Source organism: Antrostomus carolinensis, unplaced genomic scaffold (assembly GCF_000700745.2).
Source record: "Antrostomus carolinensis isolate BGI_N321 unplaced genomic scaffold, ASM70074v2 scaffold10567, whole genome shotgun sequence".
In the NCBI taxonomy this organism is placed as follows: Eukaryota; Metazoa; Chordata; class Aves; order Caprimulgiformes; family Caprimulgidae; genus Antrostomus; species Antrostomus carolinensis.
Window position 1 is genome coordinate 3083 of NW_010325503.1, and position 14078 is coordinate 17160.

The 14078-nt window shown below is 36.7% G+C and overlaps 1 protein-coding gene across 1 annotated transcript in view; it reads right to left on the bottom strand.

Annotated features, from left to right (window-relative positions):
• Positions 1 to 877: 877 nt before the first annotated feature.
• The window catches only part of POLA1 (DNA polymerase alpha 1, catalytic subunit), a gene marked incomplete at its 3' end in the record, with an annotated part of 82523 nt that continues 69322 nt past the window's right edge, over positions 878 to 14078 (bottom strand). The window contains exons 26-31 of the mRNA XM_010171245.1: positions 11400 to 11432; positions 9687 to 9779; positions 5879 to 6084; positions 4614 to 4746; positions 3111 to 3242; positions 878 to 1052 (exon numbers count right to left, since the gene is read on the bottom strand). Of these exons, the coding sequence (XP_010169547.1) occupies positions 878 to 1052; positions 3111 to 3242; positions 4614 to 4746; positions 5879 to 6084; positions 9687 to 9779; positions 11400 to 11432 (772 nt within the window). The remainder of the gene's footprint in view (positions 1053 to 3110; positions 3243 to 4613; positions 4747 to 5878; positions 6085 to 9686; positions 9780 to 11399; positions 11433 to 14078) is intronic.

The following is a 14078-nucleotide window of genomic DNA, read 5'->3' on the forward strand; positions in this document are numbered from 1 at the left end:
AAAATTCTGAACAAAATAATTTCTGCAGGTCTGAACTTCCTCATGAGCATAGCATCAAACAGGAGATTATTAAACTGATGCAGTACAACTCTCCAAAAAAGTCTTCTTGTGAGAGAGGGCAGTCTTGTCAAGAACTCAGCAGCCAGCAAGATTAACAATTTTTTCTCTGTCCTTGAGTAACAGTTTTAAAAATAATGAACTAGAAGATGTGGGATAGAGATCACAAAATTTCTGTTTATCAAGGACATCAATCATGTTTGCTGGTGAATCACTTTTAGGGAGGAAACAACACTAAAAGGATTACACACACATTGTATTTTCATGGAAAGAGAGCTGATAGAACTGGTAATTTTTCAACACCTATACTTCTCTCTAGGTAAGAAAGCTAGGGAATGGAGAAGACAGGCAGTCAGCGTTGGGCAGAAAAATCTCTAATTCCTTTGACATCTTCTCAAGAGGAAAAGCAGCTCTTAACAAGAGCAACTCCCCATTGCTTATTTGAATAAAAACTAGTGATTCTGTGGGTCTCCAGCATTAGTCATATTTTTATAGCTTTTTTTTCTTTTTTGGCCACTTGCCTGCTCCATATGGAGAAACAGTGACTGTTACTAAGGTTGTATGTTTGTTATCCACTATATCAGTTTTAGCAAACAACATTCTTCACTTACATCCTACTAAAAATTTGTATCCTTTCATTGTAAGTATGACTGGTTTTTCCTTGGGAAGATGCTAGTTCTGGATGCACACTCCAGAACTATTTTAGTAACTTAAGAAAAACTGAAAGACATACAATAGTACTGTCATTTATGAACAGTAAATTTTTGCATCTCTGAACAAGGATTATAAGGATTAAATAAACTGAATTTAGAATACTTACCTAACCACGTTGCAATAAGAACAGAATCAATTCCCTCTATGGGCTCACATATTCTAGCAACTACTGGATGTATTTGCTGTGACAGGTAGTACTGAGTATCAATAGTAAGACTGTCTTGCTTTTGCAACTGTTCTGGAGCATATGCTCGCTGGCTGGCACTGAGATCTGATCCATCCTAAGACAGGAGAGACAAAACAAAATGTGAAAAAAGTAAAATCCACATTCAGTTCATACAAAGGATTAGGCTTCAAATATTATGCATTATTTTAACGCAGAATTCTTACACAATCACTCTCTTTTGGTTGATTTATTATGCATCCAATACAAATCCAGCAGTAGTAAAAAAAAAAAAAAATTGCATTGCTGATGCTGGCATCAACTAGCAAGTTCAAGAATGTAAATCCAGCTTGTATTATTGCAGCCTACACGTGCAAATCAGTAAGAGTAGACAGAGTAAACAGTCCCATCTGTCAATTCTGAAATGCACAATGAAAACACATTGAAACCATCAGCCCAGTTAAAAATAAGCAGAGGGCATGCATTTTGGATTCACTTTGTACTAAACGAGCATTATCATTTTGCACAACAAGCAAATTCTAAGTCCTGTAGAGCAAAACTATATCTGTTTTGCTAGGAAATTTATATTCTTCAATTCCATAAAGAAACAAATAGAATGAATGGTCAGAGAATGGACCATCATTCATTGGAAGGGAACAAATGACAGAGGCAGTAGTATCGATTTAAAAGAGCAAATTCTGAAATATTCGTAAATACTGAAAGAAACACATGGTGACATCTCAAGCCAAGACAGAAACACCACTCAGTGTTACATTACATCTTTCTCCAACTTGAAAGAAGAAAATAAGGAGAAAATTATTCAATTTGGGAAGGTAACAATTAAATTGAAAACAGTATTCATGGAGGAGTTAAGTATTAACTCTAAGAAGATGGTAGTCTTCTGAAAAACGCAACTCATTCCGTCTGCAGAATCGTATTCCCAGTCCACAACTACACCTGGAAATTTTATTTTTAATGTGTGTCAAAAATCGCAGAGCAGAACTTAAAGCAGTATTTAACAAGCATTCAGCAATAGAAGTAAATCTTAATGGGGATGGGGGGGTTGGGGGGAAGGGAGGGGGAGTACCACAGCTTATTCTTTGTTAAGTACAGACTCTTTTTTTCCAGCAAAATAAAACTAAAGTATTAACATGACACCTTCATTTTTGAGTTATGAAGAGCTACTGGCTTCAATAGGGTCAGCAACCACAGACTGAAAACCCATCACTAATAAAGACAGACTTGCAAGCCATTGGTCCCTCCCTACTCCTTTCAGACAACTTAGTATTCAGAACAAAATTAATTTAGGACTATTCAGATCATCCAGCTGCTTTGCAAGAATAATTACAATGCAATTCCTTCAGCTCCCTTCTTTCTACAAGTACATTCTTCTCTTGTATTGTGCCACTGCTAAACCATACCCATGTCCCAGCTCTCATAAGTCTTGGCAGCTTCATCATGCCAGGCTAAGAACTCCCAATTAAATAAAAAACAGTATCTTTCAGTTTTTAACAATAAAGGAGCTGAAATAGTGGTTCACTGTAGAAGTCACATTGCCAAGTCCATCAGTTTGGCGTAAGAGATCCCTTGGTCCCTCTAATCCAACCTACACTTATTAAAAAAAAATAATAAAAAAAAAAGCAAATCCAAAGCGTATAGCATATATTTGTGAGATAATGATAAGCATTTATAGGACAAACACCTGAAAACACAAAGTTTCTCAAATTCTCCAGTCTATGCAGCAGAGGTACTGCCAGATCCAATGACTATGAATTGAAGAGACACAGGTTGAGACTGGAAATAATAATAATGACACTATTTAACCACAACCAATTAGCTTTCCAAGAATGCAAGGTTCTTCACCACCAGAATTTTCTTCTCCCTAAAATGAAGACTGGATATTTTCCTTAAAAATAAATAATAGTTCCAAACAGAAATTAATTCAGAGAAATTTTATCAGCTATAATATAAAAATAGTCAGATGAGCTGAGCTGACCACCACAGTGGTTCTTTCTGGCTCTATAAAAATAAATTTATTACAGAAAACAAACTATTTTAAACGATAACAATCTCACTACAAAGAAATGCCAAACCATTTTTTCTGAGTGGAGTTGGTTTTCTTTGCCATCTCTCAAAACAATACCTAGTTCTTAGCTATTAATAAAGACATTTTTACCTGACAAATGATATATGACACTGTGTCTCCTGCCTTCACCTTTCGGCCTCCTTGAGAGTTTATCCACATGGCAACATGCACATGTGGCAAGCTTTTTTTGTCAGGATAATCCTGTGGATCTTTTGTCAATGCCTAAGAGATCAAAGGAGGAAACAGAAACAGAACTATGAGAAAAGTATTTTACTTCTGTGATGGACAACTCAGAACTTTTTTGACAAGATTACGTAGTAGCTATCTTCATCCATTTACTATTCACAAGTTCATTTGCCACACAAAAAAGTAAGATTCAAAAATTGTAATAAAGGTATTTTCTAGACGTTAAGGTTTATGTACCAGTCCTTCATATTTTAAAAATGTTGTTATTAATAAAATGAGAGGATGCTTTACAACTGTTGTCTCAAAAATGCATTACATTAAAAGCACAACAGTTCAAAAGTTACAGACATAAGTTTTTCCTTTACATACAATAAAATGCTACGTTTAAATATTTACCATCATCCCAATTCTTAGAAACAATTTATATATTTGAGTTAATAGCAATATACTTTTTTTTTTCCAAAGTAGTAAAAGAGAAGAGCATTCAGCACTTAAAGTGAAAATTATTCCATATCAATCTTTTACTAAATACTCTTAGAATATTTGCATCAGAACAGTCTTTTTTTTTTTTTAAAGTCAACCACTGATTTCTCTAACACTCATATGACAACCTGAACACATTTCTTAACTGATTGATCAGTACAGTCATACAGACCAAACAGATGCCTGGCTGGCAAAAGAAAAGAGATTTTGGATGGAGCAAATTCTGGAAATCTCTTATATCAGAAGCATGAGAGGGGCATGTAATACCCAACTGACTAGTAAAACACCTCTCTAGCAGGGCAGTGGTAGGCTTTTAAAGTTAAAAATACAGGTTTCATTGAAGATTCATAAAAATAAACCAAAACCACAATGCTGTTTGCTAAAACTCCTATAGATATAGCAGAGTATGTTACTTCTTGTTGCCAGAAAGTCTTGAATGAGATCTCAAAATGACTACTAACTTTCTTTGACAGAGCTTTGAAAGGAAATAAACTAACAATAGTATGCTTTTATATGAGTTTTCTAGAAAACAGAATATTTGATTATTTTCCATTACATTCCTCAGTTTATGTATTTTAAACTTGAAATATAAAACAACAATTTAGGAGAAAACTTCTCCTGAAAGCATGAGCTATCATGTCATTCTCAAAGTGCAGAATCAGTGAGGAAGACAGCAGCACAGGACAAGACACAGACTTGTTATTCTGAGGAAGTAAGACTGGCCTCCAGCCCTACAAGGTATTTTTTCCTCATATTGTAGGATCTTTGTAGTATGTTCCATGCTATTCAGTACCTAATAAAAGTCATGATATTTCACAGCATCATAAGGATTTAAAAGATTTTTATTTTTTTTTTATCAGTAGTTAATATATTCAGGAATAGTTAAGTTTTTCTGAGACAGGAAAGAGCTGAGACATCATTTACCTTGTTTATTTCAAACTTATTTACTGGGATCTGGCCATTTATCACGTTTTCTCCAATTTCTATAAGCCGCCTTTGAATATTTTCCACAATTATGTCTCGGGGCTGATCAGAGAGAATTTGGCCAATTATATAGCTGTAAAAACAGTCCAGAAATCAAGAAAAGCTTAAGACATGGAAAGCAAAACCATTACAAGAAACACACTCCCCTCTTCCCCTGAGTTACCTCTAGAAATTAAGCAGCCTGAGGACAAAGTCTGACACAAAATTTATAGAAATTTGCCAGGATATTTCATGTTGTGTTTTATTTATTTACTTATTTTACTAAAAGCAAATTATTGTAAATAGTTCTAATGTTAAACAGTGATTTGGAATTGCTGAGTGCAACTGGTTTCTATTTTCTGCTCCCATTTCATTTTGCCATTTATTATTCCATAGCAGGTATCTTAAGATGGGGAAGAGAACATACCAAGTAAGCAAAGCCTTGCCTATTTCTGTAAAATGTGGTTGGAAGATCTGCCAGCTGCAGAAGAGTTAGTCACTAAAGAACACTCTCAAACATTTGTATAGCTTTAATTACTAATACATTCCTAACTTGGAAAAATTTGCTCCTATTATGATGCATCTTTTCTTAGAAAATGCAAGCCTTAAGAACAGTAAGCAAGTGTGTGGTGTATTTTTACAGATGTAAAAAAGTCTTCATTTTTGGACACATTTGGACCACAATTTAAGTTAAGTTTTCAAGAGGCAGTATGCAACACAAGTTGAGTCAGCCCCCAGATGACCACTTCTCCACCCACTCCAATTTTCTTTCTATAGTGCTAAATGTATTATTTGTATTGAATTTAAGTACAAAAATGCCCTGTGCAATGACAATCAATAAATAAATCATCAATCCAGTATCAATAAAAATGAGGTATCAGAAGAGTCTTATTTGAAAAATGGAAGAGAAACAGTCTTTGGGGAAGCGATCATCTCCTCAGGCTACACCCAGCGCACTTCGAGATTTATTAGAGGAAATGAGCAGCTTCAAGAGAGTATGCAAAAACAGGTAGCAAAATTAGAGACATTTGGACTTGCCCAAGTATAAACTGGTACCAATGCCATGTAATGTTTACGATGTCCTACAAAAATCAGTTAAGATGCTCTACCACTGGCAGTAGTTACCAATCTGCACTGTTCAGGAAACAGCCATGTGATATCCAATGTCCATGAAGCATGTACTGTTTAAAACAGAGTGAGGAGGACAATGCCACAAAGAAACTCACTTGCCAGTCTCTTTTGCAAGATCACACCAGTCTCTTCGGACTATATCCAATCCTTTCAGTTCTTGTTTAGTTACATATTTCCCATCTCCTGTTGGTTCCACAGTCAGAGCAGCATATTTCTTCTTCTTTAACAGTAGCAAGGACTTAAAGACTCCATCAATATCGATTTCCAACAATTTATAGAGCTTGTTCACTTCACTTTTGATCTGCAAATGCACCAACATTAAAACCAAATGCAACACCTTAATAACTATGGACAAATTTAACTTCCAATCTAGAAGTGTATCATTCTTAAGTTTTAAAACAAGTAACATTATACATTGTGGGTTTGCACACACATTTTAAATGACTCATCAGGTAACATTAATCGTGAAATTAAGTACACAGTAGTAACTATGATCTGCTATTAAAATTAAGGTTCATGCACAGGTTTCTTCAGGATTTACAGCTTGGTATATCTAACTCCCTAAAAAAATTAAGCAGGGCAGAGAAGCATCAGACTGAACGTGACCTTGCAGATAACTGACTCCAGCCTGTTTTACTAGGACAGCTACTCCATCCAGCCTCTCACATAAATTAAGCAAACAAGGGATTTCAGAGTAGGGATCCACTTACTAGGAAAAGATAAAGAGACAGTCACTTAGAGTATGGAAATTGCTTTATAAAAAGGTGCCTTGCAAAGGCCCTTTGTTTTCTTTTTTTTTTTTTTTTCCCTTCTCCTCCTGGAACTACAACTGTGTACCACAGAGCTCTCTGTGCCTGTGTTCAGGAAAAACATGCACACATGGGCAAGCATTTATTTGTACCCTTCCCCATAATATGCCTATGTTTTCTATAGCCTGATTTCCTTGAGAGGAAAAGGTGCCATTTTTCTACACACAGGCTGTCTTATCCACACACAAAAGCTTGAAATTGCACTTGATAACACTGTCTTAATATAGTACGAAGTATCAAGTGGCTCCACATCTCTTACCTCTATTCTAAGACAAGAGAAGTGCAGCAGCTCAAAACAGCACATACCTTCAATAACAAACTTTGGTTCCAGTACACATTCACCCACCTACTGGCTCAACTAAAAGTTTCCCACTTGCATTTTTCTGTCTTCATACATTTTTACTTTACTTTCTTCAACAGAATATCGGCATATCACTCCTCAGATGTTCTGTTCTATCTTCACGTGTTCTACTCTTCATTTTCTTTCCTCTACAACTTTCTTTCCAGTATCCTCCCATCTACTCTTACTCCTCCATTATTTCCAGTTCTCTTGGCAGAGAGCACCAACTATGAACTATCCTTTTCTCGTGCCTCACTGAAGTTTTATATAAATTAAAGTTCTTCTACCATCTAATGCATACCCTCCCTAAGACAGGAACAGTACTTTCAGCAAACTTATTGGTTTTCTATCTAGCTCTGGGCTCACATTACTAGTTTTAACTCAAACTTTCCTTACAAATTTTCCATGTATATGTGTGTATTTAATTTTTCTCATTTAGATCTCCATTTTTCCTATTGCAGGAACTAACACTTTTAATAATCTGGACCTGTCCTTAGAGTTTTATATCCCTTACGTATTTATAAATTATGAAGGACATCATGAGGCAAAACCATTTTGTCAAGAGGTTTGTATCTTGTTTGTCAAAAACAGTGAAATAATTCCTCTGAACATTTTTCTGATATTTTAAAAAGTAATTTTTTTAATTTTTTTTTTTTTTACATCATACTAACCAAGTGCTTAAAAACCAGTGATGGTGCAGTTCTGAATGTACTGGCAAATCTGATTCACAAGGATGCATAGGAAATGAGAAACATAAAATTCTGCTGAACAATGACTAAAAGGGACATGGATATAAGTAATCAGGGGTAAAGAGGAGGAGTTAATGCAACCAGAAGCCTGTGAGACAAGGCATTAGATGGGGAAAATTCAGAAAGAAGATGAGATAGTTTGCTCCAACAGAAAACCAAATTAATCTCTCAAAGGAATACGTCATCGCTGAAGACAACTGACAGATTCACGCTTTACATCAGAACAGGGGTACATATGCTAACTGCTCTCACAGTAATTGTTTGCATTAAACTTATGTACCTTCCATGCAGCCTACATTAAAGCAAAAGTATCATTGAACGCAGTGTAAATATCCCACACATCAACATGAGATTTTGGGAAATAAATTAGTATGCTATAGAACAGTGACATTTCTTAGAGCGTTCCTCCCAAAAGATACAATTCTCTATCCTGAAAATTGTTTATATGAATTATGCTTAATGAGGAAAATCTAAATGGGAGAAGAATTTGCAAAAAAGTCACTCACTTTCTTGAAGAATAAACAAACAAGAAATACTGAAACAAGAAACACAAGAACCACTTCTTCATGTCACAAAGAATATTGAGAGCCACAGTTTCCACAACTGTGATACTAGGTTTGACTGTGCGCTTATTTACAGACATAAGTTTATTCACTTTTAAAATCAAGTACACAATAGGAAAACATTAATCAAACCCTTTCTGTCTGTCTTAAAAAACAAACAAACAAAAAAACCCAAAATCAACTGATATAGGATACAGAAGTACATGGGATAAAAAAAGCCTAAGATTTGACACAGAAAAAGAATCATTAAGCAAGTGACAAATTAAAAAACCTACTTATTCTCTCAGTAAGCCTGAATCAAAGTCAGAAGTATTTAACCTATGATGATGATGCTGTCAGACTTTATAAGAATTATTATTATTTAACTCTTCCTCTATGACGTTTAGCCAGCAAATGGGCGTACAGGGACAAAAATAAAACCAGAAGGAAGCCACATATACACATGTGGCGGGAGCACAATTAAACTTTCTTATTCAGTACTGGATATACACTTGAAATTATATATAGTCTTGTACATGGCAAAAAAAAAAAAAAAAAGAGACATTTCTTTCTTCTGTGCCTCCTGCTACTTGGTTACAACATCAAGATATTATTCCTTTTTCCATGCTCCTGAGATCCATCTACTTCTCAAAGTCCCAACTTAGCATGAAGGCAGAAGTATTCTAAAAAAAAAATCTGTCTTGTAGTAACTTACAATTGGTAAAGAAGCTCATTATACAATGAAATATTTCATTTTAATTTAATCACTTTTACAAATGCACGGAGTAGCTACACCTGAAGATAGGGCACTCCAAGCTTTTACTACTCCATAGCTTCCACACACAGAATCACAGAATGTTCGGGATTGGAAGGGACCTCAAAAGATCATCCAGTCCAATCCCCCTGCCGGAGCAGGAACCTAAATGAGATCACACAAGAAGGTGTCCAGGTGGGTTTTGAATGTCTCCAGAGAAGGAGACTCCACAACCTCCCTGGGCAGCCTGTCCCAGGGCTCTGTCACCCTTACAGTAAATGAGTTTCTTCTCAAGATTAAGGGAAACCTCCTGTGCTCCAGCTTGCACCCATTACCCCTTGTCCTATCACTGGACATCACTGAGAAGAGCCTGGCTCCATCCTCCTGACATTTGCCCTTAACATATTTATAAACATTAATTAGGTCTCCCCTCAGTCTCCTCCAAGCTAAAGAGACCCAGCTCTCTCAGCCTTTCCTCATAAGGGAGATGCTCCACTCCCTTAATCATCTTCGTGGCTCTGCGCTGGACTCAAGCAGTTCCCTGTCCTTCTTGAACTGTGGGGCCCAGAACTGGACACATGGTCAAGTTGTGGTTCTTCATGGCCTATTCTCTACTTTATGCCATGGATTCCTCTCTTAATACTATCTGCTCCACTCAGTGTTACAACACAGACATGTAGGGAAGTTTTAAAAAGAAAAAATTTCTTACCTTGTTCCCCAGCTTGAAGACCTCATCCAAATTGGTGCTATTAGTGTTTATCATAATGGAATCTGTGTCTCCATAAATCACTTCAAGGTTCATCTAAATGAAACAAGTTACTTTGAAAAACAAAACAGAACCACTCCATCTTTTTAAAGTCCCACCTCATTTTCAAGATTCAAAATGATCATTGTCCATATATTATCCATTAAATACTAAAAAGCGGGAAGATGTAAAGTTTAGTGAGAAGTCTGTATATTTCATTAAGACATCTGAATTTAAAGAGAATAATGAAACTTAAACCCCTGGTATCTTTAAAAAAAATCACACTGTTCAGTTCTGTACATAATGCATGTAGTTAAAATTTTACTAAATGAATGCTAGAAAAATAAGTTGGTGAACAAGCCCACTCTTGCAAAACAGCAGGAACTCTAATCAGAAACACCTCTGGACTGCTAGGACACAAGACCACCACTTAGGCTCCAAGACTGCTGGACAAATTCAGGCTACTCAGATAAGACATTTAGCCATTGTGTTTGCAAGATAATACTACAATCAGGTATCCTATTCCATTTGTAGCCACCATAATACTATTGCAGAAAAGTAATTCTGGATTTAAAAAAAAACAAAATAACAAATAAACAAGAAAACCCAAAAAACCCCTTAGATAATTCTACTTCAAACAAATGTAGTGAAAGTATTGGATAGTGGATGTAGTAACTGTATCCACAGTAACAGAACACCATAGTACTCTCTGATTAGGCTGCTCTTCTTACACTTTTTCAGACTATGCACATGGCTTCATATTTCCATCTTCCAACTCACATCTTTTTTCTTCTGCTGTAATCACAGGTAAATTACCCATGTTAGCCCTTCCCTAAGCAGAAGATCTTTCAGGGAACAAGGTTCTCCTTTTGGATAAGGATTTAGCTACTCTGACCCATAAGTTTTCTATCTCCAGGTTGAACTACTGAACTCACCTGAAGATGAACACAAACACCTACTTGATTCCTTCTCTCTGACTGACACTCTGCCCTTCATATCATCTCTCATTCTGATCCTTGTAACAATTCAAATGCTCTACTTGGAAAAGATTGTGTTCAAACACCAGCCAGACTGCTGTAATATTTTGGGATAATGGAGCAAACTCTAGATAAATTGAGGCACGTAAAAAAACTCTGAGGTGCATATGAAAGGCATAGCAAGAAAAAAGGTGAAAAGAAAAATTATCAACATCAGTAAATGTCACCATAAAAAAATGGGAGATGCACCCAATTACATAATATTAACTTGAAAAAATGAAAACCTGATGTCTTCAGTGGTAGAAAATCAATGCAGCTGTAAAAACTGCAACATGGCTATGTCCATGTTAAGCTCCATACAGTCAGAAAACCACCCAGTGATAGAGTTTAAAGGATGCCAAAAAAGAAACCGTAATAAAACACTAGAACACATGGTGTAACAGGTCTATGAGTAAACTCTAATTAGCACTGTTGCTAATTTGCTTGAAACAGTCACACATAGGCTTCAAGCAGGGGCCAGATCATATCTGTGATAGGAAAAGAAAAAAAGCTATAATCCATTAGGAAGGATTACATTTGTAAACTAGGCATCCTAAGAAGTGATTTCAGGTCTGTTTGGGTTATGGTTCTCCTAGAATAAAAAAATTTCACCAGGTGTGCTCTTTAAGGGTTGTTGTTTAATGAAAATGCTCAGCATTACCTTTTGCACCATCTCCTTGGTATGCATCAAAATCTGAAATAAAAAAAAATAATCAAAGATTAGCGTATGATATAATTACAAGCTAACGCACACAAACATATCCATTAGGTTGCTAACTCCAAATGTTCTCACCTTTCAAAACAAAGCAAATCACCTCTCCCCTGGCAACACACAGTCACCTCAATACTCTTATTACATGAGTAAATTCTCATCTGACCTTGTATTAATGCTATTATTAACTCCCCTAAAACAAGATTAAAACAAATCTCAAAATTGCATGTGCACACACACATTCTACCTTAGGAAAAAAAGAACACTGAATTAAATGCTCAAATAAAACCTAATCAGGAAGTGCCAGAATTAAGCCTCTTTCAGTAATTTAGGTCAGTCGCCTCCTTCATATCCATCATCTTATCTCTTGATGTCACTCAGTTTTTTCCCCAAAAAAAGTCCTGTCTTATTCAGTACAGCCTGATGATGCTCACTTAACAAGAACCTAGTCAATAGGTTGATTACCCTTGTAATGATCTCAGAATAGGTCTTCAAAAAGCAAACTCCTCAAGGAAACCAGAACTGGGACGAGGAGCGGGGATAAACATAGGCTACAGATGTTGCATGAATGGGCAAATCTGTGTGTAACCAGGTTTGTTCCTCAGCCAAAAGTGCATCCCAAGTTCCTTGAATGCTTTGAATAGCAATTCCCTGAACCTTATAAATAGCTATAGAGACCTCACACGAGTAGGCTACTGCTTCCATCTCTAATAGTGGTCAGTATAGTGGAGAGGAGTAGAAGAATGTATCATCTGAAACCACAGATGTATTCTCCATTTCCTTTCTTGTCAGCATCCTGGTGCTCCAAGACACAGCTCCTGATTCCACCTGGTTAGTCCCAGTTCCATGGTTTCACTCCTTTCCATCCCTACCCAGCATAAACCTCAGTTCTTTCTCTAGCTAGTCCTGCTACTCATAAACATTTAGAATTTGAATTTTCTTAAAGAGGATTACTTTAAACCACTTGTTATAGCAGTGACAGATCTGAGTCTATTAAGTGAATCCGAATGATTTGGTACTCTAGCATTAAAGATAGTCAGGCTATTTTAACAGGTTATATTAAATCTAGTAACCTAGTCTAAGTTTTATTATTTTTCATACATTAAATTGCAATACTCCTTGGCCATATTTGCCAAAAACAGGCAGAATTATGACTTGTACTCAAGAATTTTGTGACAGGGAGCTGAGCAGGAGAAATTAACAGGGATGAGGGAGGAAAAAAAAAAAAAAAAAAAAAGGAAGTCAAGAATTTTGTGACAGGGAGCTAAGCAGGAGAAATTAACAGGGATGAGGGGGGGAAAAAAAAAGGATGAACAGGGAAGAGCTGGCCATGCTCAGTGGGAATAAGGCCATCTTCAGGGAAACTTCATGACTTTCATTATGCCAAGGAGCCTAAAATGAATCCGAGTCTTGACTGTCACGATATTGACTACTGCTACTGCAAGAAGCAGTTCTGAAACGAAGGTGAAACGTCCACCTCTACATAACAGCACGTAAACAGGATGAAAACAGCGTTATTCCTCCAACATTAACGGCAAGTTTCTTTAATATTTCTGAACCTTTAGACAACCACAGTGATGAATACTACAGTATGACGCTCCACTATGCTTTTTCAGTTGGTTTTAAATTATGCACCGAAAGCTGTATTTCCCTGGCATTCTTAGCTCTGCAATGCTTGACTTTGCAAAGTTAATATTCTGTTTCAAGACAGTTTCTGTTGAGAGGCATTTTCCTAGTCACTTTCATCTTCAACGAGAAATCACTGCACCTAAGGATGGACTCACCCTCCCAAAGTACAAAGACGTGAACTAAGCAAACATAATATACCATACCCTTCAAGGTACTTGAGGACAGGTCAGGTTCCAAACCATGATGTAACTTTGACACAGCTGACTCACAACGAATGTGCTTATCAGGGTTATTGCCCAAGCACATATGGATACCTATGGATTTACACTCTTTGGGTCAAGTTCAAAGCATCCAGTTGGTTTAAAGACCATCCACTGATGCTTGCAAACTAGGTGCTCAGACAATGGGATGCCTGAACTCTGCTGAAGTCCCAAACTGCAAAAAGCTCAGCTGGCCTCAATTCTCTATGCAGACAAAGAAGAACAGGAAAATCATAGAATGGTTTGGGTTGGAAGGGACCTTAAAAGACCATCTAGTTCCAACCCCCCTGCCATCAGCTGGGACACCTTCCACTAGACCAGGTTGCTCAAAGCCTCATCCAGTCTGGCCTTAAACACTTCCAGGGAGGGGGCATCCACAACTTCCTTGGGCAACCGGTTCCAGTGTCTCACCACCCTCACAGTGAGGTGAGTCTTAACTGCAGATTCACTCTAGGCTGTATGTGCTCAAATGCACCCAATTCCATTTTAATTAGAAGCTTAAAAAAGATATTCCATTCCTATTAATCTCCTAGTGAGTGATTCAAACGGCACCACCCCACCACCTTTCCATGGAGTTTTAAAATTATTCTAAAGACACGTACCACTTGTACGTGACATCAAATTTCATATACAGCAATCAGAATTCCAGCTTATTCACCAGCCTCTCCCTTCCTTCCTCTCACGTACTAGCTAACCCCTACAGAGAAAGGTTATACCTTTCCCTTAGTACTCTAAAAGC